This window comes from Amia ocellicauda, chromosome 22 (genome assembly GCF_036373705.1).
Source record: "Amia ocellicauda isolate fAmiCal2 chromosome 22, fAmiCal2.hap1, whole genome shotgun sequence".
Classification (NCBI taxonomy): domain Eukaryota; kingdom Metazoa; phylum Chordata; class Actinopteri; order Amiiformes; family Amiidae; genus Amia; species Amia ocellicauda.
Window position 1 is genome coordinate 12,430,235 of NC_089871.1, and position 25,721 is coordinate 12,455,955.

Consider the following 25,721-nt stretch of genomic DNA (forward strand, 5'->3'; position numbering starts at 1 on the left):
TTAAATATTTGCTGTGCTTTGCAGAGACTACACAGTGATCCCCAGCAAAAACTACAATGTGTTTAGTCTGTTCTAAAAATAAAAAATAAAATAAAAATCACTTGACAACAATACTTTAGGCATGTTACTGTTAACAATAGAGGAAAAAAGATGCATGTTTTATCACTGCATGTCTATCATACAAAATGATAATTATATGAACACAATGCAATTCAGTGTCTAAACTTTCAGACACTACCACCTTTGCACAATTTGTAGTCATGGCAGAAACACTTTGAAGCAATTTGCTTATCTGACTGCAGGACATATACATAAATCATTCAACACCATGGCAAGTAAGCTCCTGATTTCCTTCCTACAGTGAAACGAATTAAAACTCCAGGAAAACTTTGGTGGTGCCAAGTGTCACCTGGAGGCAGTTGAAAAGCTATATTGTGTAACATTAGGAAGTGTTTTTTCCCTTTTCAGGAAGAAATTGTAATGGTAGCTTGATAACAAATCAGGGATATGGCCCTAGTTTATCAGATTTTATGTCAATGTGTGAAACAATAATAAAAAATAAAAAAAATAGTCACAGGCACAAATAGTCCTCGATTGTAATTGGGGGTGGGGAAATAATATTAAAAACAAACCATTCTGTATGCGGAATTGTCCACAAAACGGCACAGTTACCTACAGGGGTGCGGTTTATAATGCGTCTCTCTGTACTGTACATGTTGGTGGAATCCCAAGTATCCCGACCATACCTTGACCTTGAACAGCATTAGTGAAAGTTAGCACATGCCCTTACACTGACGCCTGACCTTCACACGGCGAGATGCCCAAAACTATCCCCCGGCTCTCCCCTGCGCAGCGCCACATTCACTTGGTTCACAGGTGATTAATAGAGTCCAGCCAGGCATGCTGTCTCTTCACATCCACCTCTCAGATCTGTCAACACTGCAAGAACAAATCTTACAAGAGGAGGAAAGAATGTGTGTGTGTGTGTGTGAGAGAGAGAGAGAGGGAGAGAGAGAGATGGATTGGGGATGGGAGCTCAGAAATACCTGTTTGAGAATAATCATGAGCACGATGAGAATAATCAGTTAAAGAATACAAAACCAACTTTGATAACATGACTTAGGCCTATCTAAAACCTGGAACCAAACTTGTGCCCCAGATAAAAGCATCTGCTAATAAATTAATAAATAATAATTTAAAAAATACTTCCTGGAGCAGGTGACAAATTAGCCACAGAACATCCCTAAATCTGTAGAACAAACAAACCAGCAAGGGTCTGATCACTTCTATATTGTTCCAGTAGAGGTTTTGTTACGTTCTGGGTACTTTGCAATGGGATATACGTGTTGTAGGCGTTTTCAATGATTGGGGTGCCCTCTAGTGGCTGAAGTAAAGCGAATCAAATGCATAGCAAAATATGTCAAATGTGATATCAGTGTGATTCTAACACACTAGAGACAGATAATCCCTTCCACGGACACACAGGCCTTGACTCAATAGAACAGCGAATGTAATAAAAAGTTTCACGTATCCCCCCCGTGGTGCACTCATACAATTTTACCTGCACATGCGCTCTAATCATCACAATCCAAGTGCGCCTTTACTACTGTTAATACGGTACCCGGTACTCGAAAGCATTGCTACAGCTCCAAAATGGCTCCTCACAGCGCTTGCAGTTTCGGTCCCTCTCCCTTTCTGTCCGTTTTGAAGGTTTTATTACTGATCGTATCGCTGACGTGCACCTCCGCTGCCCAGGAGAAGAGCAAGACGGCGGAGTTCAACGTGCGGCCCGGGGGCATGGTGCACAGCTTCTCCGAGAGCATCGTAAGTGCCTGGGGGGCGCAGCCAGCACCGAGATGTGTGCGGCTGATGCACCTATTGTGCACCTCGGATCATAGCATGCATTGTTGAAAAGTTGTTTAACCTGGAGAGGGCCGTTATGGTCTCATAGATCATGTCGATTACCTGTGGGAGAAGCTGCAGCCTAGCGTGCCAATGCAAGCTAAAACTATTTCTTTATTAATGGGGGCGGGCTGTGTAGTTAGTGCAGCAGCATCCAATGTCATGCAAGGTGAATGGCACTCAGATCCCGTGCATTGCATTGTGACAAAAAAAAAGAAGAGAGAATGGTGTAAAACTGTTAGAAAGGTGGTCGTATTATGTAAGGCGGTAAGGGTATCGATTGCACATCCTTAAACACAGCGTCCTCTGAGCGGCTGACACGTCAGACCCACACGATTGGAGGATTGGAGGACGCCTCACAATGCAGCCGTTCATTGGCCACACAGGTTGGGCCGATGTGCGCACTTCTGCGCAGATCTGCAGAATTCCACGGATCCCATTGGTGGAGCCGCGCAGAACTGCGGACGTCTGCGCCACACGAACGCGAGCAGAGTGAAGAGAACCGCTCGAGTATGAGGACTTTAGTCGTCATGTGTAGATTTAATTCGACCATCCAGGCATCGTAATCCCCCTCATCAGTGTATGCATACTGGGGGGGGGGAAGCTACTTTTACCAATTTCTGTAGCCATTACTGAATTCGTCATACTGTATTAATTGCATATACACGGTTTATTCTAATATAAGAGATGGGGGCGGGGTGTGTATAGTTTGCATTTATATTTGGATAAATAAAACGGTTTGCTTTTCCATTATCAACTCCCAGTTCGGGCCAAGAAACGTATGCAAATTATATTGAAATTAATTTGAAAAAAGGCCTTGAAGTGTTTGCCACAAAGACCCAAGTTGCAAATAGGATGATGAGAGCTGCTTAGTAAAATAACTTTATAACGACTGTGATTCGTGGTTATGAAGGGCAGACTTCGCAGTGTTGGCTTAGGCTTACCTGGCGCTTACCTGGCGCTTACCTGGCGCTTACCTGGCACTTACCTGGCGCTTACCTGGCGCTTACCTGGCACTTACCTGGCGCTTACCTGGCACTTACCTGGCGCTTACCTGGCGCTTACCTGGTAGTGAGCCTGGGTGGCGTTTCGGTTGCTGCCCAGCAGGCACAGGGGTCCTAACCTTTCTTCTGTCGTCACTTCCAGGGCGAATACAGCTGCTCTTTCACCTACGCTTCGCAGGGCGGGACCAATGAGGTGAGTTTAATCATCGGTTTCTTATTGGTGCTTTAAAATGTCAATTAATCAGGGCTTCTCCAATAGTATTAACATTGATCAATTGGGGTGTGCATACTACTAGTATAATTCAATAACTAATTAACAATTAGTACTAACTTCCTTGCAGCTATAATTCACATTAAATTGAAGCATTTGTTTAGAAATGCACTTGCTGGAGTGCAGGGGCTTTGGCCGAGCCCTAGTAAGACTGATGGATGCGGTGTGTCTTTATTTTCCTTTGCAACTCTAAAAAACTGAGGAATTAAAGAAAATATATATATAAATGCTACAGTAAAAACGGCAACATAATTTTAGTTCAATAAATCTCTAGTATCTATAGGCTATACACAGAAAGTGTAAATGACAACAAATCTGAACACATGCACTTCGGGTAGTCTAATCATGTTTGATTCATTCTGATGGAAGTCCGTGTTTCTTTTCTCTTCCTGCAGCAATGGCAGATGAGTGTAGGCATTAGTGATGACGACCGCCTGTTCTCCTGCTCCGTGTGGAGGTGAGCGCAATACCAATCGTTTCTATTCAAAATGATACGAGCCAGGATCCCGTTGTGCTGCGCATTTATGGGTGAGAGTTCAGGGTGATGGCAGTTAAAGAAAAATAAAACTGAAAAGGAATGAGTGGGTTCTATTATTCTGCATTGTAGTTGCATATTGGAGTCTGAAAAGCTGAACTACGCTCTTCTTCCCCACTGTTGCCACCCAATTAAAAGACATCTTTAAGATCGGGGGGTGTCTGATAAACCCCTCACCCAGGTCTTGATTCCTGTATGTTTTTGCTGACAGGCCCCAGGGGAAGTCCTATCTCTTCTTCACCCAGTTCAAGGCGGAAGTGACCGCAGCGAAGATAGAATATGCAAGCGCGTTTGTAAGTATATCCTGGGGTTGATAATAATAATAATTATTATTATAATATATTAATCACCTGGATCACTGTGCCTTTTTTAATCTTTTCATCCCCACTATCCTCATGCCCATTTCCTCACGCTGTCAAGAATGAATTGGAGCTGATTTGTTGGTCATTTTCCAGGTGACACACTTTGTTTCTGATAAATAGGGAAATGTCCCATTACTCAGTGTGTAAATACGGGAGCGTGTGCCACCAACGGGCGAGGAGAGGGTACAACATGCAAGCTTGCAAAGGATTACAGCTGGACTCTCCTGTGACCTCTGTGTTCTGAATAGGCCACTGAGCAGATGTTGCTTTGTTACGGAGTGCCTCTATAGGGCTTTGCACGGTTGAGGTTTCTATGATCGACGGAGCTGAATTGTCTCCAGCTGCGTTTGCTCTTACACAGCCCAGATGAAGAATATCGCAGCCAGTATGTTGATGATGATGAGTTTCATCTCAGACTAGCACTTCCGTGATCCATCTGAGTTCTGCACTTCAGCAACCGTTTTTCCGCTTTTAGAATGAAGTTGTTTGTCAAAGAATCACCAGTTTGTGACTGTGGAACAGTTTTATTATTATCCATATACTACTGACAGAAGAAAAGTAAACATTTTCCTCCCTAAAATGATCTCCAAAATTTGGAAAGTCTCTCGTTCACCGCCTCCTTAGTCTTCACTATCCCGTCAGCTCATCTCCCTGCCCACATAAAAATTCCCAGGCAGTCCCAGCCCTTCCCCCACTGTCTTCTCCATGTGATGTCCTGACGTTAGCAGCTGCTCTCCTCTTGCAGGCATGCTTCCCTGTGAGGAATAATAATAAAACACAAACACACACAAGCTTTAATCTAGGATTAGTTTTCAGGAGACACACTCACTGCACTCCCACAGTGCTGTCAGATCTACACGCTTCCCGACACTGTTTGGGAAAGTTCACGTTCTGCTTTTATTTTTATTCTTCCATAGGTCAACAATTTGTGATCCTAAAGAAACTTCCAATTGGTTAATGAATTCTTCAGGGCCATCCTATTGGCTGGTTTAGCATGTTCATATTCAGACTGCATAAGGGTGGTTAGTTTAGGAGCAGCTGAGGAGAAACTCTTGTGTGGTTGTTTCTGTGAACTTCCTCCTCTTTTTCTGCCCTCGTTTCTCTCTCATGCCTCCCTTTCCCTGTTGTTCTCTCCTCTGTCTCTCCTTAACCTAACATAACCTCTCTCTACTCTTCATTTATTACAATCTGCTTTCATGCAACCGTTCCACCCCCCCCTCTCTCTCTCTCTCTCTGTCTGTCTGTTTCTCACACCTCTCACCCCCGCTCTCTCTCTCTCTTTCTGTCCCTCACCCCCACTCTCTCTCTTCTTACAGTCTCAGGCAGCAGTGGGAGGACAGAGGGACATCGCTCTGAAGGAGGAGGAATACACGGTCGGGGACAGTACAGGTCAGTCGCAACCTCCTTCATAAAACATGTACCCAGTGTCCACCGGCTGGCAGTTTGTCATTGGTGCAACAACAGTGGTGGACACAACTTTGCACCCCCCACATCCCCGCCCAAAAACAAACTTTCCATCGCAAAATCATTTAATTGATTCCAATCCTGTCACCAACAGACAATTGATGTACTGGACATGAAATTCTGCTTATATATTTCCAAAGCTGTCAATTCATTGATTTGGGGTATTGGGGAATATGTACACCTATGCAGTATATATGAAACTCTCCTCCTATACAAACACAGTTGTCATTTATGCTGTGAACTATGGTGTAAAATGCCTTTAAACTCTAATACACATGCATGTTTTCCCCTCTCCCTCCAGTGACCCACAAAGATGGCAAGTTCCGCGCTGAGCTGTCCAAGCTCACCATTATCGCACGCACGCGGCATGATGAGCTGTGATTGGACGATTTGAAGGCAGAGCGGACGGTTGTTTTTTGAACAGGCAGCAATGGGCGACCTCAGTGTGACCTGGCAGGGCCATCTGCACAAACTCAACAATCCCCCGGCAACCTGGCGCCCAGACATCGAGACACAATCTGAAAACCGAAGCCAAGCAATTTGCCAGTTGACTCTGGACTCCAATTGTTACTGGCGCTGTTGGGTTATGTTATTGAAGCTTTTTGACTTTATCTGACTACCTGTTTTGAATGTAGACTGAGGTATAGGGGGGAGTGGGTGGATGGGCTTTTGTTGAGGGATGATAGAGGTAGGACCTGAAATGAGCTACAGTTTGGCGTTAGAGAGCAATTCGAGAGCTGCAGTGAGTGGGTGGCATATTTTGTGGCGATGAAAACAGAGCTCATGTCAAGGTTTCATAACTGCATTTTCACTTCTTACTTCAGCAGGAGTATTCACTGCTCCCAAATACAGTTCTTCATACCTCGTCAACATTTGTTTCTATATATATTTTTTTGCTTTCATTATGTGTCCCCGAATGATTAAAATCAGATTTTTGATTACATAAACTGGCCTTTAAATGATAAGATCTGTGGATTGACAGAAAAACAAACCCAAAAAATTGTAGGTGAATAATACATTTGTAGCACCTTCTGTCTGAGAGGTCAATTTCCAGAATCCTCCTGGATTGTGATGTCATCACTGCTTCCTTCTTTCACCAGCAGGGGTCACTCTGGAGGTACAAAGATTTCCAACGATCAATAACATGCCTAAACAGAGACGTATGGTTACTGAAGTTTTTTCACGTTTTCCTTTTTTTACTTTTTCTGATTTACTGTGAAGCAGATATAAAGATTCCAATAAACTCTTCCTTTGTCTTAAGTCTGGATTACAGATGTCTCATTGCCTGTGTGTGTCTATAAATAGTGAGATTTAACCAGCTTTGATCTCATTTCAAAGACCAGAATAAAATCACGTGCTTTGTTTTTTAATTTTCTCCTGTGAAAGACGAGGACAGAGAGATTCTTCTTGAGGAAGAAAATCATGATCGATGTAATGTACGCTAGCTTGATATGTACTGTGAACAAAACACAAAATCGTCAACATTTAAATAAGTAACACGTGCAAATCAGCAAATTGACCCTCTACTTTGCGGTAACAAATTATTCCAAAGGTCATCATAAGTGATTCAAAACTCAAGAATAAAAATACAACCACAATCAATCAAGGAAGGAGGACCTGGCCTTGCAAAATGGTTTTTTTTAATGAATATGTCTAGAATTGATTGAATTTAAAGAACAATTAAATGTGTAGTAATCATAAACTTCCAAAAGAGGGCAGTTTTTGTTCTTCCTGTAGGCTGGTTTTCTTTAATGTATATAGATGTGTTTCCTATTAAAAATGTGCTTATGGAGAAACACTGAATGCTTCACTCAGCTCAAATACCTTGCTTTAAAAATATAATAAAAATCCAGAAGGAATAGGGTTAAGTACATCACTGTGTGATCCAGACGAAGAGGTTTGAATCATTTTAAAAATAAGTTTTTACCTGAGAACAATGTGTGCACGGCTCATGTAAATTGGATGACTTAATTACAGTGTTAGAAGTTCGAGCGTCACTTAAAACTGTACTTGCTTTCAAAGGAAGACCCGACTCCCGCACAATGGGAGCATAAAGCACCGTTCATGACACGGGATCGGCTTGAACATAATCAACAGCTCAGAAGGAGGGAAGAACACTGACATTTTTACAGCTACAGCACAGAAAAAGCCTGACTGTGAGCTCAGTCATTTTTTTGATGAAACATTTCAGTATTAGGCAACGCGTAACATCTGGAATTGAGATTCCCAAGGCTAATTATGCCACGAATAATTTTAATACTGAGTCACAGAGACGCTTGTCAATGCTACATCTGTTTGCCTGGATTCTACTGGTGTTGTGTGGGTGTTGCTCTCGCTTTTCTGTGTGTCTCTTCCGGAGTATTTATAGCAGAACAGAAGGAGGGTCAATAACCAGAGGTGAAAGATAGGCTCTGTCTGAACTGTAGAGCTGGCCACTGGGGACCCACCATGGGCACGTGATTAGGCCACAAGTCAAGAGTGGAAACCTTTTGCAAGGATTTCTTAGAATGGCCGAAGTTACTCACAGACTTAACTGCACCTCGCTCAGGTACTATTCTCAGACCTGTGCAGAACAACAGGGAGAGTATTTTCCTGACCTACAGAGGCCACACTACAGCCGGGCTAACTTTGCTGCAGCCTGTGTGGGTGGAAGGGTTTTCTGGAATGTGTGGAACCTGCTGGTCTCACAGGGGCGTGTAAAAATAGCCCAGCCCAATCTGTGGCAAAGTTAAAGGCCTTGTTATCAGGCGGCAGTGAGCTCTGCCACTGACTCACTACATATTATCCTGAGGAAGTTAATTAACCTTCTTGTTCTATGTCCGTTAGATAAGGCGTAAATCCTATATGAAGTCCTGTTCTTACCGAGTAGTTGCTAATGAATAATTCACCCACTTCCTATGACTTGCTTTGAATTAAAGGTGTCTGCTAAATGACTGGTTATTATTATCAAACCTTGGCATCTTTGCAGGACTTTTTGCCTGCCAGGGGTTTGTACCACTGGTCCCCGAACAGATCCTAACCCTTACTTCAACCCCAAAACGTAAATCTAACAGACCGATACACCCAGGTTTTGGCTCCACAACACACCACACAGTGCACTGCGTTTCATATAAAGGTCACTCACCATCTTGGCCTCTGCGAGCTTCAGCATCTTCAGCTCTCCCAAGCAGCCACCTGGCCGGAGCCTCATGACAGTTGGCCGTGCGCTGCCCCTTTACACCGTGGTGGACAGCAGTCTGCACTTGACGGGGTAGGGAGGCGCTTTCCGGGAGCCGAGGGGTAGTTCAGCGGGTGCCCTCCCTTCAGATAGCCGTCGTGCGTCGCCGTTATGAGGGTATGGGGGTGGCTTTTGACTCCTGGGGACATGGAGGCCCTCAGATCCCACTGCTTTGCTGCCCCCCTGGGTGGCCAGCTGGATATTGGTCTGGTACTGCGAGGAAGGACTGGAGACCCCTAACCCTTTCCCATTCTGCATCCCTTGAGTTTGGAGTCTCGGGGAGCAGGTTATTTGTGTTTGTGGGCAACCCGGGGTGGCAGAGATGGGGACCCTCCCTGGAGGACGACCTTTGAGCTCAGCTGGCGTGGTGATGTGGTTTGGGGCCCTGGTGGTCACAATGACTTGGGGATTTAAGGAAGGGGGGATTGGGCTGCTTTTCAAGGAGGGGAAGGCGACGTCAACCTGCTTGGACGACCCCTCTGGCTGCCCCCCAACGTTACTGGCACTAGACACCACTACCCCGCTGGAGCCGCTGCTGCGGAGGGTGTCACTCGTGTCACTGGTGCTAGGCTCCTCCCCCGTCAGGTCAATGTTGGAGGTCAGCTTTTCGATTTGTTGAACCACCTGTATGGAGACAGAGAGAGGTTTACGTTGGCCATGGAGCCAGCTGCAGTGGAAAACGCAGAAGGAGATAAACAAACAAACCCTAATTTGCCTTTCACTGAATCAAGTGAGACGTCGGAACGAGGTGTCTTAAACCCTCTGAGTTTTTTTTGTTAGTGATGAATTTGCTTTATACATTGTTTGAACTTGGATAACCTGTGGCACCTACTTCCTTTGACTAATGCATTTTAATGTGTGCTGAACCAATATGACTCACCAAAAAGACTAATTTCTAGCTTACCACATACCAGATTGAGAAACTGGCCAAAGTTATCTGCAGAATTTTCTCCCTTTCCACCTCTGTAAAGATCGGAGGATTACATCAAATAGCAGCTCCCACTAATAACATTTCAGTAAACTCACTGCTGTGTAGTCAAATGAGCTTTGTAAAACAGGATAATGTTTATGCAACAAGTAATCCTCTCCCTCCTGAGATTTGTAATTACACTCTGTAATGAGAGATTGCTCTTCGTAGTGCGTAGGATCATAATTTTTTGAGTCTGCAAAGGGTCTTTTTTTCAGATACAGGGATTTACTTCCATGAACTAACAACTTAGTCTGATTCTATAGCTGAGTGCTTAGAAAATGTCTAGGAAAATATTCTGCTCAAGGCAGGCCGAGTTCAAAGCCCTTACCTCCCTCATCTCCCCATGCACCTGCTTGAGTCCTCCCAGCACCTCCTCCAGGTTCAGCACCACTTTCTTGATCTGATCCCGGACAGACTTCTGATCCGAAGTCCCATCCCTCCTCTTCTCCTGCTGCCTACCGGCGGGCTGGTTTGGCCGGCTCTGGGTGACGTCGCCAGGCTTGGGGTGGCTCTTGCGTGCGGCGCAGTCCAGGCCTATTTGAGAGACCTCAGCAGGGAAGGTGGAGTGCTGGACAGAGTTTGGCCCACCACAGCCCGGCTCGGGGCGCCGCATGGGCCTGGCAAAGCTCACAAGGTTACGACGGCTCTCGCTCGGCCCCTGCTCACGATTGCATTCACTGAAGAGTGTGGAAATTTGACAACATTGTTTATTAAATCCCGGTAGCGTGGAATGCCCCAGTCCAGGTTTAGTTAACAGTTTCTGAGGATTCTCTCCCGTACTGCCTAGCTTCTCCTCCACAGAGACAGCCTCTGTGTGGTTCTCTTGGCCCTTGCTCGCTGGTTGGACCCCATGCTTCTTCCACCAGCGGTGCGGCTCAGTCAGGTAGTTGTGCCCAATGCTGTCCAGCTCTCTCGGGTGTTGTCCGGCAGTGAAGCTAGTTGCCAAGACGTACCTCGGTCTGTGAATCCCTGAGCGGTGCTGCCAATCGCTGCCAGGCTCCCTCATGCAGTTCTGCTCAGCAAGGCCCGGTTGCCTGCGATGCTGTGGCCCAGCGAGAAGCAGGACCCTCCTCTGCTGGTCCTGTCCATTACAGCTGGGTTCTGTTGGTTCCACTTCCCGGACGAAGCTCCCTTCTCTACGCCCCTGGGCCATGAAACCCATTTCTCTCCTTCTGCTTGGCTCAAAGAAGTTGGGTTCTGGCTGCCTGTATTGTTCTATAAATCCAGTCCTATTGTGGAACGTAAGCCCATTAAGCCAGGGCCCTGTCTTCAGAGTGCTCTGCTGCAGGACTCTGTGCTGCACTGGTTGTCTAATCTCCGAAGACATGTCGAATACAGTCTAGTCAGTACAGAGGATGAATCCTTACAGAACGAACTGCTGTTTCCTCCCTCTGCTCCCTTGCCTCTGAGTTCAACAGTTTTTCTCATTGATTTCTTTCTCCAACTTTATGCTGCTTCTTTTACTTCTCACATCCCCCTCAGTTCCTCTCTCTCTTACCCCCTCTCTCCGTCGCCTTCCTCTCTCTCTCACTTCTTCACCCGGTTGCCCTCTTTTCCCGCTGTGGGCCTCTGTTTTCCTCTCTCTGTCTCTCTCGCTCTCCCTCTCTCTCTCTCCCAGGGTCTCTCTGTCTCGCTTGCTGTTTCACGCTTCCTGTCTCCCTCTCCCTCTCTCTTTTCTCCTCCTGCGCTGCACCGTGTCTCCCCTTCTCGCTCTTTCTTCCTCCCACTCTTACTCGCAGCCGTCTCTCTCTCTCTCTCTCTCTCCCTCCCTCTCTCCCTCCCTCTCACTCACTCAATTCGGTCTTAGTGTCTACCTTCAATCAAGATCCTACTTTAATCCTGTATAGACGCCGCGTCTCCACGTGAGTCTGAGGATCAAACTCTGATCTGATTACTCCTGTTCAGGCTCAGTACACACCAATTAAACACAGCTTGAGACTCTGGGGAGGGGGTGGGGGCGGGAGGTGGTCTGAAACGGGGACAGAGTGGGACTTAGGTCGGCATTAGACAGGGAGGAGAAAACATGCAGGCAGATAGCATCACAGCAGCTTTTTCCTTTTTTCTCAGCTTAATTGTGCGTGCATGTGTATATATGTATGTGTGTGTGTGTGTGTGTGTGTGTGTGTGTGTGTGCGCTCTGGAGACTGTAGTACTTCTGCAAGACGAGAGACTGACCCACTGGCAACAGTCAGGACGTTTTCGCGTCTTTCTTGGATCACTCCTGCACAGACTCTGCAGCTTGAAACCAAAAACCAGTGTTCCCACAATTCCTCCAGGATCATTTTCCAGCCCTGTTTTTTCTTTTTTTTTTCTCCGGTTTCCAGAGAAACTCCCTATGACCAGTTTGTATGAACAAATCCCCTGACCCCGATTTTTCCCCTCAGTTCCCTTTCTACACCTCATGTTAGTACATTCCAGGTAAATCTGAATAGCTATGTTCCAGCTGTGCTAGCGAGAACATAGTTTGTTTGCCTTGTACGCTTCATTCCTTGTTTAATTTTGCTTGACTCTTCTGGGAAGTTAAAGTAATCATATATTTTTTTCACTTCATTTTTCCATCTCCTTCTCAGTGTGACTAATGAAGTTCTCAATCAATCTTACTTTTTCTATAATACCTGGGAAACCTTAAAACAGCACAAAGCAGTTCTAGGCCTATGTCTAGGGCAGTCATTTTCAAGGTGTGCCAGGGACAGGTCTGCCCAAGGCTTCACTAGAAAAGCTTTTATCAAAAACAGTGATGTGACGGAAGAGCCCATAACCAGTGTTGATCCAGCAGTTGCAAGGGACATCAGGGAAAAAACAAAACAGCCTCCTCGGGGACAGTCCTTTGTGTAAATGCAAGCTGACACCTTGAAATAAAACAATAAAACATTTACAGAAACAATTGAGGCAACATCTGGCATGTACAATTACTACACAGTGGTGGGAGAACTGGAGAAATCTGCTTTTTGAGACGTGCTGTTCTAGAACTAAATTAGATCAATGCCTTCCACTTCCTGAACAAGTAGCTAGAGACACTGGCCTCAGGCCTCGGCACGCTCTGCTCGCTTGAGTGCTGACATTTGCCAACAAAGGATGCCAGTCTGAGCCCTTCAGACTAGTAGCAGAGTTCAGTAGGAAGAAGATAAACATTGACAAAGCAACCAAACCTACAAGGTGGACCTGTAACCATCTCTCCCTATCAGCTTAGAGAATACATTTGAATTTCTGCCTTTAAAACACGGCCAACTAAATCTGATCAGGGAAGAGACCCCATTTAAGGGGGGAGAGGGGAAGCTTTTGTGTTAGAAGCAGCTCCAATCTGAGACCAATGGTTTGAGCTGGGATGGGAATAAGAGCTGCAGCAAGAGGTGGCCCAGATTAATCCACCAGGGCTTAAAGAGAAAACAAAAATAAAAATGAAAAAAGCAAACTCTGTCACAGATGTTCCAGGAAAAAAAACGACGACAACAACAACAAAAAACTTTGTTTCAGTAAACACACACACGTGCATGAATAAAGTCAGGCTAAGGCTCTCTTCACTGATTGGATTTGTTTGTGCTGCCTTAAATTTATCATCCATGCACCTGCTACAGAAATCCTGTCAGCAAGAGAGAGAGGGAGAGAGATAGAAAGTTTTCCAACAAAACAGACCTTCACAGGAAATTCACAGAGCATCCTTCTGTTTCATGCCATGTTGAAATCCAGACGTCCCTCCCAAGCCCTTCACCAAGCCCAGTTCCTTAGTTAATTAATTGTATGCTAAGGAAACTGGAGGAAGCAAACTTATGAAAAGGTTTACAGTGATTAGTCATTTCCCTCATGTAGATAATGCAGGGAACACATAAAAAAGGCTTGGCTTCTACAGTGAATGCCATATAGTTAAAATCAGAGGAAGTAATGGGAGAACAATACAATATGCCAGGAAGAGCTCATTCAAAGTTTGTATGGTTGGTTTAGGGTATTATTTAACCAAAAGCATCAGTCTTCTAGGTGTAAAATAGACTAGCTTAGAAAAAAGTATATCTTCACACTGCCAGTGCACAGTTCAGACAGTGATGGGCTACACTGTGTGACCTTGGAGAATTGCTGGCTAAAAACGTAGAATCAATTAAGAAAAGGCAAAGGGATTCACATCTGGATAGCATTTGCTCACATCTTTTCAAAACCATGAGTAACAGTTCCTGTAAATAACCCACGTGTTATTCTGTCTCGTGGGCTCGGTGCCAAAGTAGTTTAACAAACCCTCACCTCGGAGATTACAAAGAAGTCAGTGAGCAAAGAATTGAAAGAGGTGGAAATTCAAATGATTCCACCTTTCCACAATTGATCAAAATCTCTTTTCCCTCCTTGGTGATTGACGTTAGCCATTATTTAGACTGCTGGCAATTATGGCGGAGAAAGAAAAAAGTCACAATGATGTTTCTATGGAAACCAGTTTCATTTAAACTCTACAAAATAAGAGACTATTAAAGCTTTAATAATATTCTCTCTTAATTGGCCACTTTTCTTTTTTATATACAAGAGAAACGATTTAAGATTTGTATAGAAACAAAAAATAAAACTATTCCACTTCATGCTTTTTAAAACAGAATCACAATATGAAGGTTTTTGTTGTTGTTATTCAAAATGAATTAGGTTTCTATGAAAGGAAATACAAATATGTCACCTTAGGAATATGACTTTCAGATAGTATTTTAAAAATACGAACAAAAATGTCCCTACCTGTGACTGTAAACCTGATGACTGCATTTCTTGGGAAGTTAAATGTGTTTTACTAACCCCACGAGACGCAAATACGCGGATTTGAACTTTGAGAAACAAAACACGGGTTGTGGAAGGCCGCAGTGCGATGTTACAGGCCCAGAAGTAATTTAAACTCTCTCTGCTTCAGGCCTGACTCGAGAAAATGTCTAAATCACATCGCTTTGAACCTTCATTTCCTGTTACCAAGCTGGGCCTCACTATGTTGACCTATTGGGCGCGTCTGTTTATAGAAGTCAGACAAATGAGATTGAACAAAAAAAAAAAAAACTGAAAACAAAAAACAAAACGACTTTGTTTTTGGTAACCAGGAAAAGATCTTTCTGGCACTAGGGAAACATCTAGAGTTTGAATAGGGGTGGGGTGAAGACTTGGTAATTTTATACACAGGAAGTTTCAAATTTATACAAACTAAGCGTGTGTATTCCAAACTTAGTAATACACCGAGACAGTTATTTCTGTAATTCCCTTTAGCCTCCTTGCCTGCAGCATACCTGTGAGCAGTGAGGTGTTTATTTGCTAGCTTCCAGCCACAAACCACAATCATAAATACATTTCTGTTTTGTCCAAGAAACACAAACACACACTCACACAAAGAATATTTGTATATATATATATATATATATATATATATTTCTCTTCTAGAAAAAGAAGGCACTCGGAAACAACCAATGTATTTACATTAATGTGGTTTCATACAAATAAAAAAATCATGTATCACCATCAACAGTATCATCATAATTCAACACGGTACATTCTAAATAAAACAGACAGTTTAATATAACAGAACCTCACTGACACGTGCATAGTTGTATATAAGGCACATTGGTGGCGGTCTGCTGTGGTCGAAGGGTGCTCTGCAGTGGTCCACATCTGGGAGCTGTAAAGCGACATACAAACCATTTCAGACTTTCTTTAGTCCTCTGAGAAGGTGTAGAAGGGATGTGGACAATGTGGCATATATATCTATATCTATATATATATAGAAGCACAGCTGACATTTCCTGGTAAAAGTGGCTAACAGATTGTGTTGTTGAGTTTCATCAGCAACTGCAGTCCAGGACTCCGTGGCCTTTTACGAACTCTCATTATTCTTATCATTTTTCTGAAGAGGGTAGGGCAGGGCAGGGAGGAACACATGAATAATAGAAGACGACGACGACAATGTCAACCTGTCCTGAAATAGGATATTCCCATAGTTGCGAGTAAATCATAATTTGTGTTCCCCCTCTTTGGTTGATTGGTTCTTTACTCTTCAATTTCCAGCAGCACCATAAAGCAATCAAAAAACAAACACACAAACAAACAAACAAACAAAATCCCTCTCAATGAGACTCCTCATCACATACCACGTGAAGTGATTAGGATACAGTACGATGAAAACGAAAATCATTTGGATAGGCACACACACATACAAATGCAAAATATTGTAATTATTTAAATCCCTTATTTGCGGACTAGTTGATAGGAAAATAAAACACAATCAGACTTCATATCCCACACAGGGCTCATCCAGAGCAAAAAGAGTGTGGTCGGATCTCCATCACATTCAATGGGGAGCTGGTTTTTGCTCGGAGCTGGAGCAAGGAAGAGTTTGCCCGCTCTGCACTCCAACTTATTTTCAAGAAATTTTACGCTGAACGCCTCAAACGAGATGGGAATGTTGGAAAGCAAATTTTCCGCTTTCGTAGAATTTGACCGGTCTGCATTTTTATTAATTTTATCTCGGGGATTGTCCGTTTCTAAGTTTACTGATATAACACTATCCTTCAGGAATTTGATCATTTAAGTTTATTAAAAAATAGTATTTTTATATTATTATTTGATTTCATGTTTGACCATTTTGCGTTTGACTTAAGTTTGACTGAATGGCTCTTTCAGTCTTTCTTGTTAAATTTTTTGTGGCGTTCAAGCATTTGATGACTTTAGTGCAGGTGGGGAAAAAGTCAAAATTAAGTTTCAAATAAAAATAATGATTTTTTTGCAAATCAGCGAGATCCCTTTCATTCAAATAATTATCATACAGCTAATTTAATGTAATTTAATTTGAGGCAGAACCGGAATGGAGCAGTTAATGTTGCTGCTCCAAATCCCCGTTGTTAATTTGTTGATCGATATGAGCGATTTGTGCTCACAGAGCCTCAAAAAGAAAGAACAAAAAGTAAGAGACAGCAATGAACAAGAGTGCAGGGGGGTTATTTCAAGTGCTAATTCACTCATCCTATTGTTAGTTCTCTACTACACTGCACACACCCAGATGTGGAGAGATGAATATCCATGCAGCTGTTTTTGCTTAGCACCAGAATGAGAAATTGACAAGGAGCAGAACCATCTGGAACGGCTAGGTTCGACCCGGCACTGTAACTGGAAACATCTCATCTAATTTCTATTGATTGCGCACCATAGAGGTTCTCTCTGCGGCAGGAACAATACAAATAGAGCTAAAAATAAATCTAAAATCTAAAATAAAACAATATGGTAAGAGAAAAAGTCAGAGAGGAAATTATATTTTTTATATGGAAAAGCTTACAACAAAGACTTGACTTGGAGCCAGTGAAGACAAATAGCATTGTTTCAAATCCCATTCAGCCAAAACAGGAAAAGGAAACTTTGAAAAGGTGCCCTGTTTATAAACTAAAAAGATATTACCATCATATAAAGTTGATGTGATTTTTTTTCCTTCTTCCTCAACCTCAACAAGAACACGTTGAAGTGGCAATCTTTGAGCTGTCTTGTGATTTCATAACAATGACAGCTGCTGTTCTTTCCTCTCTTTTTACATAAAAAGTGCCTTAAATGTAGAGTGGCAGAGAATATTTTATGAATGCAGCTCAAAGTATCCAAGCTCTTCCCACTATTGACAGGTCAGGTTGTCTCGGCTTCACTTCACAGGGCCTTGTCAACAACAAATCAAACCGATCTCCAGTTTGAAGTGCTAAACGACTTTGCAATGCAATAATAACAGTGTAATCACTTCAGAACTACACCTTCACAAATCTCCCACCATACATTCGAGGACTGTATTCACTTCATTATAAATCAATTTTGTTTTAAAACAAAACTTAATTAAATAAAACAAAACCACTCTTAAACTTTGTTGCCCCGGACTGTAAACACTGGGTTGAGTAGACTGATGAACTGTGTTGGACTGGATTAAGGTTTCCCCTTACCAAACACATCCAACAGAAATGTCTTCTTCTGTATGCTGTTAAATATCTGCCATAAGAAATGTCTACCGAGAAGTATTTTCTAAAGGCTGGTTGCTGAATAAGTGCTATGAATTCCTCTTGAACAGTGCTGTAATCTGTAAGAAATTATAGGGAGATGTAAAGAACAGAAAGTATTATATTACATTCACACAATCATTGACAGTGAAACTAGGACCCACGATTACAGACTTTGACTACTACGTTGTTTTGCATGGCTGTCAAAATGGTATGATTAGACACCAAGCAAATGGGAGTTCTTTCCCTGCCAGAAAACAGCAGATTCAAGACAAAAGCAAAGTGACCTTCATATTAAATGCTCAAACTTAAAGAGATCCTTTGTGATCAATCACAAATTTGTCTGAACGCCAGTCCCTGTAGATATACCTTCACTCAAAACATATCTGGAAAATAAAATCAGTACTCCATATGAAGCAGATACTATTACAATACTCCAGCGTAAAAGTACAAAAGAACATGAATGATGTGGTACTTCATAGGGGCAAACAGAGAAGCAGAATTGTCAGATTTACTTTGAAAGCAACCTTCAGTGTAAATTAAAAGAAAAATCAACTAATAAAAAACCTAAACTAAATAAAATAAAATCCATACAAAAAACACACATTTATATATATATATATATATATAAAACAAAAACAGGCTGTGGCTCTCTGAAGGTCAGGGGTCAGAGGTTTCCTTCATCCAGCATTTTGTTGATGCCCTCGCAGATCTTCTGCAGGTGTGGGCGGTACACCTCGGACGGGCCGTAGAGCGCAGCCAGGAATTCACCGTTGGAGAAGTGGTTGAAGACATGGTTGACGCGAGAGTGGGACTTGGCTGTGAGGTGGCGGTTGATGGCCTGGTGCAGGATGTCACAGCACTCGCTCAGGATGCCGGCCATGACGCGGCGGTCGAAGGTGAACTCGATCTGGTAGAAGCTGACGGCCGTCATGGCCAGCGTGTGGACCTTCTTGCGGAAGCGCTCCACCAGGGCCATCTCCTCGCTGTTGAACTGGTTGTTGCGGTAGAGCACGCCCAGCTTCACCACCGTCTTGATCAGGTTCTTGATGATCTTCTGCGCCTCTTTGCGGTTGCGTGTGAACTCCTTGGTGACGCGGTACAGCTCATCCAGGACCTCGCTGCTGGTGTCGTCAATGAACATGTTGGCCATGGTCTTAGTGGCCATCTTGCTCATCAGCTTTTTCTGCGCCTGCAGCGCCAGGTTCTTCGTGCTGAAAGTGTCCATGTTGTCTGGGGAAACACAGACAGAGTCTCAAGGTGGGAAATTCAGGACTACTACGTCTTCATTTTGACAGTATATAATTACTTTACAGAACCACTTTCCAAAGTAGTTTTTTTAATCCCAGTGTAGACCTTTGCTGCTCTTTTTCGTACAGCAAATTAGTACCAGCTACTTACATTTGTTTAAAAGCAGCGGAGTATAAAAACAACTGTATCTACAAAACAAATAAAAAAAAATAAACTGGAAAATAAAACCGGAATACAAGAGAACCAGATGGAGAGGCGGGGACTCCAAAAGAAGCCCCGCCCACAAGGTTGCCTTCTTAGATTCCTAAAGGATTGCCAGAGTCTGTTGAACCCATAAATCGTATTATTTACTTTTCCTGGCCTGAGGGTCAGCATTTGGCCCTCCATCCTCTGAGGAGCCCGTGGGAGAACCGTGACACTGGGTCCATTTACACAGACTCGAATGTGTCTTAGCAGTGTAGGAAAGGGAAATACGGAGGCCCCCGTTTTGTGTTCAAAAACTAATTGTTTGCAAGTGGGTGTATTCAGGTCTGATTTAGAACGGATTAATGAATTTAGGTAGGTGACTAAGCATCTAGTCACTTAGTATCTTAGTATTTAAATATGTAAATATAAGTGGATTTTTTCAGGCCCAAAATCTGTGGGCTAAGGTCAGAGTTAGCCCACAAAAGTTATGGTAAGAGTTAACTTAGTTTAGTACATAGTTTACAACCGAGTGTAGCTCGATATTTTTGTCTTGACTATGACCAGAGTACTTACTATTGTTGGGGCCATAGATTGGGGCAAGTATCTTATTGCTCTAATGAAATACACTGCGGACGATAAATGTTATCAATATATATACATATATAAACATTTCAATGATAAATGTATGTTATTTTCAATTGGCAAATCAGAAAATAATCTATGCTAATCATTATTTAAGTTCACCCACCACAATACAACACAATGATAAGCTCGTGGTAAATATGAAGGGTGATGTTTAGACACTTCACATTAATAAAATGCTGGCTGTCACAATCATTTTACTGCTGTTTTTGCTAGCAAGAAATTACAAACAAAACAGAATAGAGTGGAGAAATATTAGATCGGGCTTTCAGGGCATTAATGTAAGAGTGAACAAAAGCATATCAGATGTTGCATTTTTATTTTGGACGGCTGGGTGGTACGCTTAACACAACATTCAGGTTTTACAAGTATGCCCCGTGGCCTCTGGTTGAATTATACCATTTATTCTGTTGTCCACAGATATCTCCTCAGAGATTCAGGTGGTCAGTGAAACAAAATCAAGATAGAACGCCCACACGGAAGAAAAAATGGGAATGCTTGCTCATTTCATTGCTGAATCACACTGGATACAGTGCGAGGAGTGAGTTTTCTTTCAGGTTAGGTCACTGATGATCATCCGAAATGGGAGGTTGTTTTGGTTTTTCCAGGGGATGAAGCAGCAAAATGAGATCAACTCATCAAGATGCAACAAGGAGGCGGAAATGACAAGACTCGTTTACTGGAGGATTTCATAAAAGGAAAAAAAATAAAAATAATAATAATTACATCAGACAAGCAAGCCAGTGTTGCAGAGAGCTGTCTGACAGCAACGTGCTTTGTGATACTGCAGCCTGCAGTAGTGGTGGGGGGTGCTGCACAGTTATGCAAAGCAAGCATCTATGAGTCTGTTTGTGAAGTCTCTTATCTCGGTTTTAAAAAACAATGCCACCAATGTGTGGCATGGCTGGGCTGTAATCTGTGGCACGTTGCACGCAATACTCCCTTCTCAGCCCAGCCTGCACACTGGCCTTAAGTGACGCATACGTTTTATGCATTTCCTGTTAGGAGAAGAGACTGAAATATTTTAAAACCCTACGTAAAGTAGTAATTGCTGGTGTATAGTACCTGAAGAGGTATGTGAAAATGCTTCAAAATAAACAATTCAAGTCATGAATCATGTGCCTCAGCACTCAATTTATTCCCTAAAAATTGGATACAACCGTAAAAAAAAAAAATGCAGTCAGGAATCTGAGGAATGCAGCCCGGCAACAAGACCTAAATGCGATGGAAGGGTCAGGCTGTGTCCGGAATTCAGGAAGTCAAAATCGGCTCCGTTTCAACCCCCCACAACCTGAATTCTCCAAAACATTTCCACACTGCTAAATGCATTTATTTCAGAGCTGCAGACAGGAAGAGTAGGCTGTTCACACATAATAATAATTCCACTCTCCGCAGTCCCATTTGCATTTGCGGGAATAATGAATGCAATGTTTATGATTCCTTGCAGTGCCATCTACAATTAGACTGACACTGTGTACACATTCTAAGTTCTGCAATAACAACCCTGTTAATTGCACCTCCATGAAACTGTAATAATAATTAAAAACGTAAGATTAAAAGAGAAGACACAAGCACTAAAAACAATACTTGTGACCCAAGGGGTTAGACCTGACCCAATCCAAACTTTGACCTACCTGCGGATGTCAAAATACAAAACACTATCAACATTTAATTTATTTTTAGAAACATCTGTCTGCTATTTAACAATCAAAACGCAATAGGGTTTATAGGTCGGTCAAAGTTTTGAGTTGGTCCACTACAACGTAGACACAGGCATAGCAAATATCAACACAGCAAGGTTATCTGTGGTGAAGTGCATGCAAACAACAACAACAACACTGAAAGCGAACACCTTGTTATCTAGCAATTATCTATTCACACTGCATGTATGGACAAGGGACACATACATCACATTATATACATTACAATTTGCTTTAATCCTGATAGAAACAATCCTGATAGTCTTGGGCTGATAAAAAAAAAAAAAAAACACACCAACAAGCAATACAGCGGAGACCCCAATTTGCAAACTACAATTAGGACGAATAGTACTGTTACTTGTAGTATAAGAAAGAAAAGTCAGCAATGTCATGTAGTGTTGAGGACCTCTGAAAGGATGAACACCCCAAACATAAAAGAAACAACTTTAATTTGTGCCGAGCTACATTCTCTCAATGGAAATAAGAGCTTCTGTTTGGCACAGTGCTGCCCCTTCACTCACCATCCAACAGATCGAGTCCAGACTCCTCTTCCATGGCGAGACCAAAAGTGTGGGTGCGTGTATGCCAGTGGGGAGAAGACAGCTGTTGTCAGTGCCGCAGCCCTATGGCTCTCCGCGTGTATGCTGTGCTGGCTATAAGGCAGTCTGGTGAATGTGACAGGTGAGTTAATTGTGTCAGGTGGATATACCTGAGCGGCTCACCTCGCACTGTCCACCCCCTCCAGGAACAACAAGTGCACACACTGTGCGCTTTTCACTAACTTGCTGCTATTCCCTCATTTCTAGCTGTCGAAGTCTCATGGAGAATCAGAAAAGGGTTGCTGTCCCCCCAGAAAAAAAGTCTAATCATCTAAAAAAAGAATGATGGTTGTAGCCAAGAGAAAGAAAAAAGTGCCATACAGGACCACTCAAATTGATATTTACTTGCATTTCTACATGTCATTTTAAGCTCCTTTTTTTCTGAATAATGGCCCACAAAATCAAATTAACCTTTTTGGTATACAAAAGAAGTTTGAATTGTTATGATTTCACCTCAAAATATGATTCATGGAAGTCATTATAGATCCTGTCATTTGATTAATTAGAGCGCCAAAATAGCCCACTAGCCAAAGCAATGAGGTTATTTTGTAATTTTAGCCTGGCTTATCACATATACAGATAGACAGAGATTGACACATCGATAGAGAGAAAATCCACGTTCCACTTCAGTACAATATTCCTCAAAACCTCTTATCTGACTCCTGTGAGTGCCAGTTGGAAAGACGCGTTTATTTTATTTTTTACTTTTTTCTTCTTCTGAGAAATAGTTACACAATTCAGAGAAATGTGCAGAAACCTAAGCTGGGAGAGATCTAGCTGTATCACTCTAATCTCTCCGAGTCCCGCTCTCATCCTCCCACTCAGAGCCGAGCAGTCAAACATTGATCCCTGTCACAGTTAAAGTTCTCAGATGTGCGCAGCCTGCTGGGTGACATTAATTATTAACACTAGGGTACAAAAGCGCTCACAAATAAATAATGTATAACTTCTTTTGGAAAAAGCTGGTGACAATAACAAAACAGGTGCGTTAAGAGTCATCAGAAGCAATGCTGCCAATATAGGCACCAGCACTCAATACTCCAGAGGGAACTGTGTACAAATACAATGCACACAAACGACATCAACTAACCTAAAACACAGTCGGCAAACCCTAAATCAACAAACACAGGTATTTATTTTAATTTAATGATTGGTTTCTTTATTCGTTTGCCTGCGCTTTACATTATTTTTCATACAAAACACAACTGTCAATAAATTTTAGACTGCAACTTAGTTTACATGTCAGTTCAATTAAATTATTACACACACACACACACACACACACACACACACACACACACAGAGTAGTGGGTGAGAGAGAGAGAGAGAGAGAGAAAGAGAGAGGTGAGGACATACTTTTTTTACAGGGCCGCATTGCAAACAATATTTGTTTTACTGGAAAAGAACTAACAGTTTACCCAGGGCGGGTGTGAATAACACTGTCAGCTTTACAATAGCTCGGCCCGCTCGGTTGTTGGGCTGCTTCAGTCGGGGGCCAACCCTGTTCCTGGAGAGCCACAATCCTGCAGGTTTTCCGGGTCTCTCTAAATCACCAAATCACTGGAAACACAGGGAAACTTCGTCTAAGTAAGACCCACAATTGGCTCCATTAAAGCAGTTAAATCTCTAGGCCCTGTGGCTCTCCAGGACCAGGGTTGGCCACCCCTGGGCTACTAGATAGCCATGTAGGTGGCCCATAGGACTTCATAGCAATAGCGCCCCCTAGTGATTTGCCGCAGTATCACAGTCATCTAAGTACTGTACTGTTTTTGATAATTGGCTAAACATACAAATAATAATTACATAAACGTGTGTTTGCACCACACAATCACGATGAAATACTTTAGCTATCTGTCGTACACGGATGTAAGCAGGTCTTCTCTTTTGATTATTAAACAAGCAAACAAGCAAAACAATCCAAAAGCAATTTGACCTGAATGCAGTTTGTATTTATTGCCATAGAGATGAGGCGTGTCTCATTGTGAAAGCTGGCATGGCTGGCCTAATTGCATTGAACAGTCAAATGCAGGACTCTCACAGCTGGGGTACCATGGCACTTATTCTGCCCAGATGAACCTGTATAAAGCAGATCATGTCGGGGTCAGTACAAACCATTAAATAACAGCACAGAAAATTGGGCCTTAATAATATCCCAGAGCAACATGAATCTCACTAAGATATCATTCAAACTGTAAGCTATTATTATGATCAAACACATTTTTTCCAAGTCTCTTTCTTTTAGAATGAATAAAGAGATGGCTATGATATTAGTTAAAACTTGAATTATATATAAATCAATAGCTTCTGATTTACTAATGGGATATATATTCATGTACAGTCTTCGGTAGTCACTGCGAATAAATCCATTGTAGGCGAGCAAAACAACTATTATTAGTATTATTATTTATGGCTTATATCAAAGTGAACCGATGGGGAAAGGGAAACTATAATGAAACCAGGCACAGTCCACTTTTGTTCTGCAAAGACACATACATTGCAATACATGCATGTTTTTTTGTTTTTTGTTTTGCTTGGTTTGCATCGTCTTATCCCATGCTCGATTAATATCACACGTGTGCACATAGATACCGTTATCAATCACCTGTTGAAGATGTCTCCGTTTTGTTTTGGTTGTTACACCGTGCACAACATTAATTAGTTAATTAATTATCAACAACATTTTTCGATGGTCTCCTAATTCAACGCGCACACATTTTCCAGTGTCCTATTGGATATGCAAACTCCATAAAACGGATCAAACCACAAAGACAAGAAAAAGCAGGCCATCAATCCTGATAAAGCCCCGTTATCCCAAGTCTTACTGGAAATGAGTGCCCATGCAAATCACGCCTGAAATGAACTCGCAGAGACGGGCACATTACAGCTCTCCAATTTAGGTTTCGGGACAATGACAGCTGTCAAGCCTAAGACAATGATCCCCCCCCCCACCCCCCACCCCCCACCATCCCTGCCCAAGTCCCAGTTCATCTCTCCTGTCCTCCTGGAGCAAGAAGATCAGATGAAGCACGACCTGCTCAAGCTGAAGACACAGGCGGCAGAGGCGCACAATAGAGCCGGCTACCTCTGAGCAGCGCAACGCCCCCTCTAATGTGCAATACAGACATCACCGCTAATCAGTTCAATTCATCCCCCCATCTTTGAGAAACACGGCTCGATCAAGTGTCGTCCTACCTCGCCGTCGTCACCCCCGGCGGACACAGGGCGTCTGCACGCACAGCCCCTCACTTCCCAGCCTCAGATCCGCACCTTCATCCTCTCCTTCCTCTTCTCCGGCCAGATCGGTTAATCACCCCCCGGTTGCGCAGCGCTGTCTGTGTCCCGTAACTGTGTAAATAATTGAAGGCGCTTTTCTCTCGTCTCTCCTCTCGCACGGCTCGCTTACAGGAGTTGGAAACTCGACTCCGGACGCGAAGTTTCAAACTTGAGCGACTCCGGACTAGGTTGGAGCGGCGGTTTTGTGATTGACGTGGCGGAAGGCCAGTCAGGCGGCAGCCGTCGCTTTCACTCGACCAATCAGAGGCGCCGAGGAGCTCTTTCGGGGTCCCGCCCTCCCTCTGCCTGCCCCCCCCATCCCAGTTTCCAGTAATTATCCTCAAATCGGGTCCCAAGTCTAAGGCTGAGAGTTTCCCA

At 43.0% G+C, this 25,721-nt stretch overlaps 3 protein-coding genes across 5 annotated transcripts; 1 reads left to right on the top strand and 2 right to left on the bottom strand.

Annotated features, from left to right (window-relative positions):
• Positions 1-1,622: 1,622 nt before the first annotated feature.
• On the top strand, positions 1,623-6,798 carry mydgf (myeloid-derived growth factor). Its single transcript, XM_066696088.1, has 6 exons — positions 1,623-1,824; positions 3,049-3,099; positions 3,573-3,634; positions 3,924-4,005; positions 5,391-5,463; positions 5,840-6,798. The coding sequence occupies exons 1-6, from the start codon at positions 1,654-1,656 to the stop codon at positions 5,917-5,919; spliced, it is 519 nt and encodes a 172-aa protein (XP_066552185.1). The 5' UTR covers positions 1,623-1,653; the 3' UTR covers positions 5,920-6,798.
• Positions 4,579-14,946, bottom strand: LOC136718378 (uncharacterized). 2 transcript variants are annotated; one of them, XM_066696085.1, is made up of 4 exons: positions 10,054-14,946; positions 8,663-9,379; positions 6,567-6,649; positions 4,579-4,829 (listed from the first exon to the last, which is right to left on the bottom strand). In XM_066696085.1, exons 1-2 carry the CDS (start codon positions 11,050-11,052, stop codon positions 8,753-8,755), a joined length of 1,626 nt encoding a protein of 541 aa, XP_066552182.1. In that variant the 5' UTR covers positions 11,053-14,946; the 3' UTR covers positions 4,579-4,829; positions 6,567-6,649; positions 8,663-8,752. The 2 variants fall into 2 exon arrangements, with proteins under 2 accessions (XP_066552182.1, XP_066552181.1); XM_066696084.1 differs by lacking the exon at positions 4,579-4,829 and having other exon boundaries at positions 6,568-6,649; positions 10,054-12,574; positions 13,359-14,946.
• A 1,549-nt stretch (positions 14,947-16,495) lies between these two features.
• tnfaip8l1 (tumor necrosis factor, alpha-induced protein 8-like 1) lies at positions 16,496-25,532 on the bottom strand. 2 transcript variants are annotated; one of them, XM_066696087.1, is made up of 2 exons: positions 25,263-25,532; positions 16,496-18,925 (listed from the first exon to the last, which is right to left on the bottom strand). In XM_066696087.1, the coding sequence occupies exon 2, from the start codon at positions 18,918-18,920 to the stop codon at positions 18,360-18,362; it is 561 nt and encodes a 186-aa protein (XP_066552184.1). In that variant the 5' UTR covers positions 18,921-18,925; positions 25,263-25,532; the 3' UTR covers positions 16,496-18,359. The 2 variants fall into 2 exon arrangements, with proteins under 2 accessions (XP_066552184.1, XP_066552183.1); XM_066696086.1 differs by lacking the exon at positions 25,263-25,532 and adding an exon at positions 21,993-22,168.
• Positions 25,533-25,721: the final 189 nt, after the last annotated feature.

Bases quoted from the DNA above. Each gene is read 5' to 3' on its own strand.
- tnfaip8l1 (XM_066696086.1), bottom strand. From the start codon at position 22,026: ATGGAAGAGGAGTCTGGACTCGATCTGTTGGATG. The intron at 18,926-21,992 runs GTGAGTGAAGGG...GTGTTTCCCCAG, and splicing joins TGGACTCGATCTGTTGGATG to ACAACATGGACACTTTCAGC.
- mydgf (XM_066696088.1), top strand. From the start codon at position 1,654: ATGGCTCCTCACAGCGCTTGCAGTTTCGGTCCCTCTCCCTTTCTGTCC. The intron at 4,006-5,390 runs GTAAGTATATCC...CTCTTCTTACAG, and splicing joins TAGAATATGCAAGCGCGTTT to TCTCAGGCAGCAGTGGGAGG. The intron at 5,464-5,839 runs GTCAGTCGCAAC...CTCTCCCTCCAG, and splicing joins CACGGTCGGGGACAGTACAG to TGACCCACAAAGATGGCAAG.
- LOC136718378 (XM_066696085.1), bottom strand. From the start codon at position 11,052: ATGTCTTCGGAGATTAGACAACCAGTGCAGCACAGAGTCCTGCAGCAG. The intron at 9,380-10,053 runs GTAAGGGCTTTG...GTCTCCATACAG, and splicing joins TGCATGGGGAGATGAGGGAG to GTGGTTCAACAAATCGAAAA.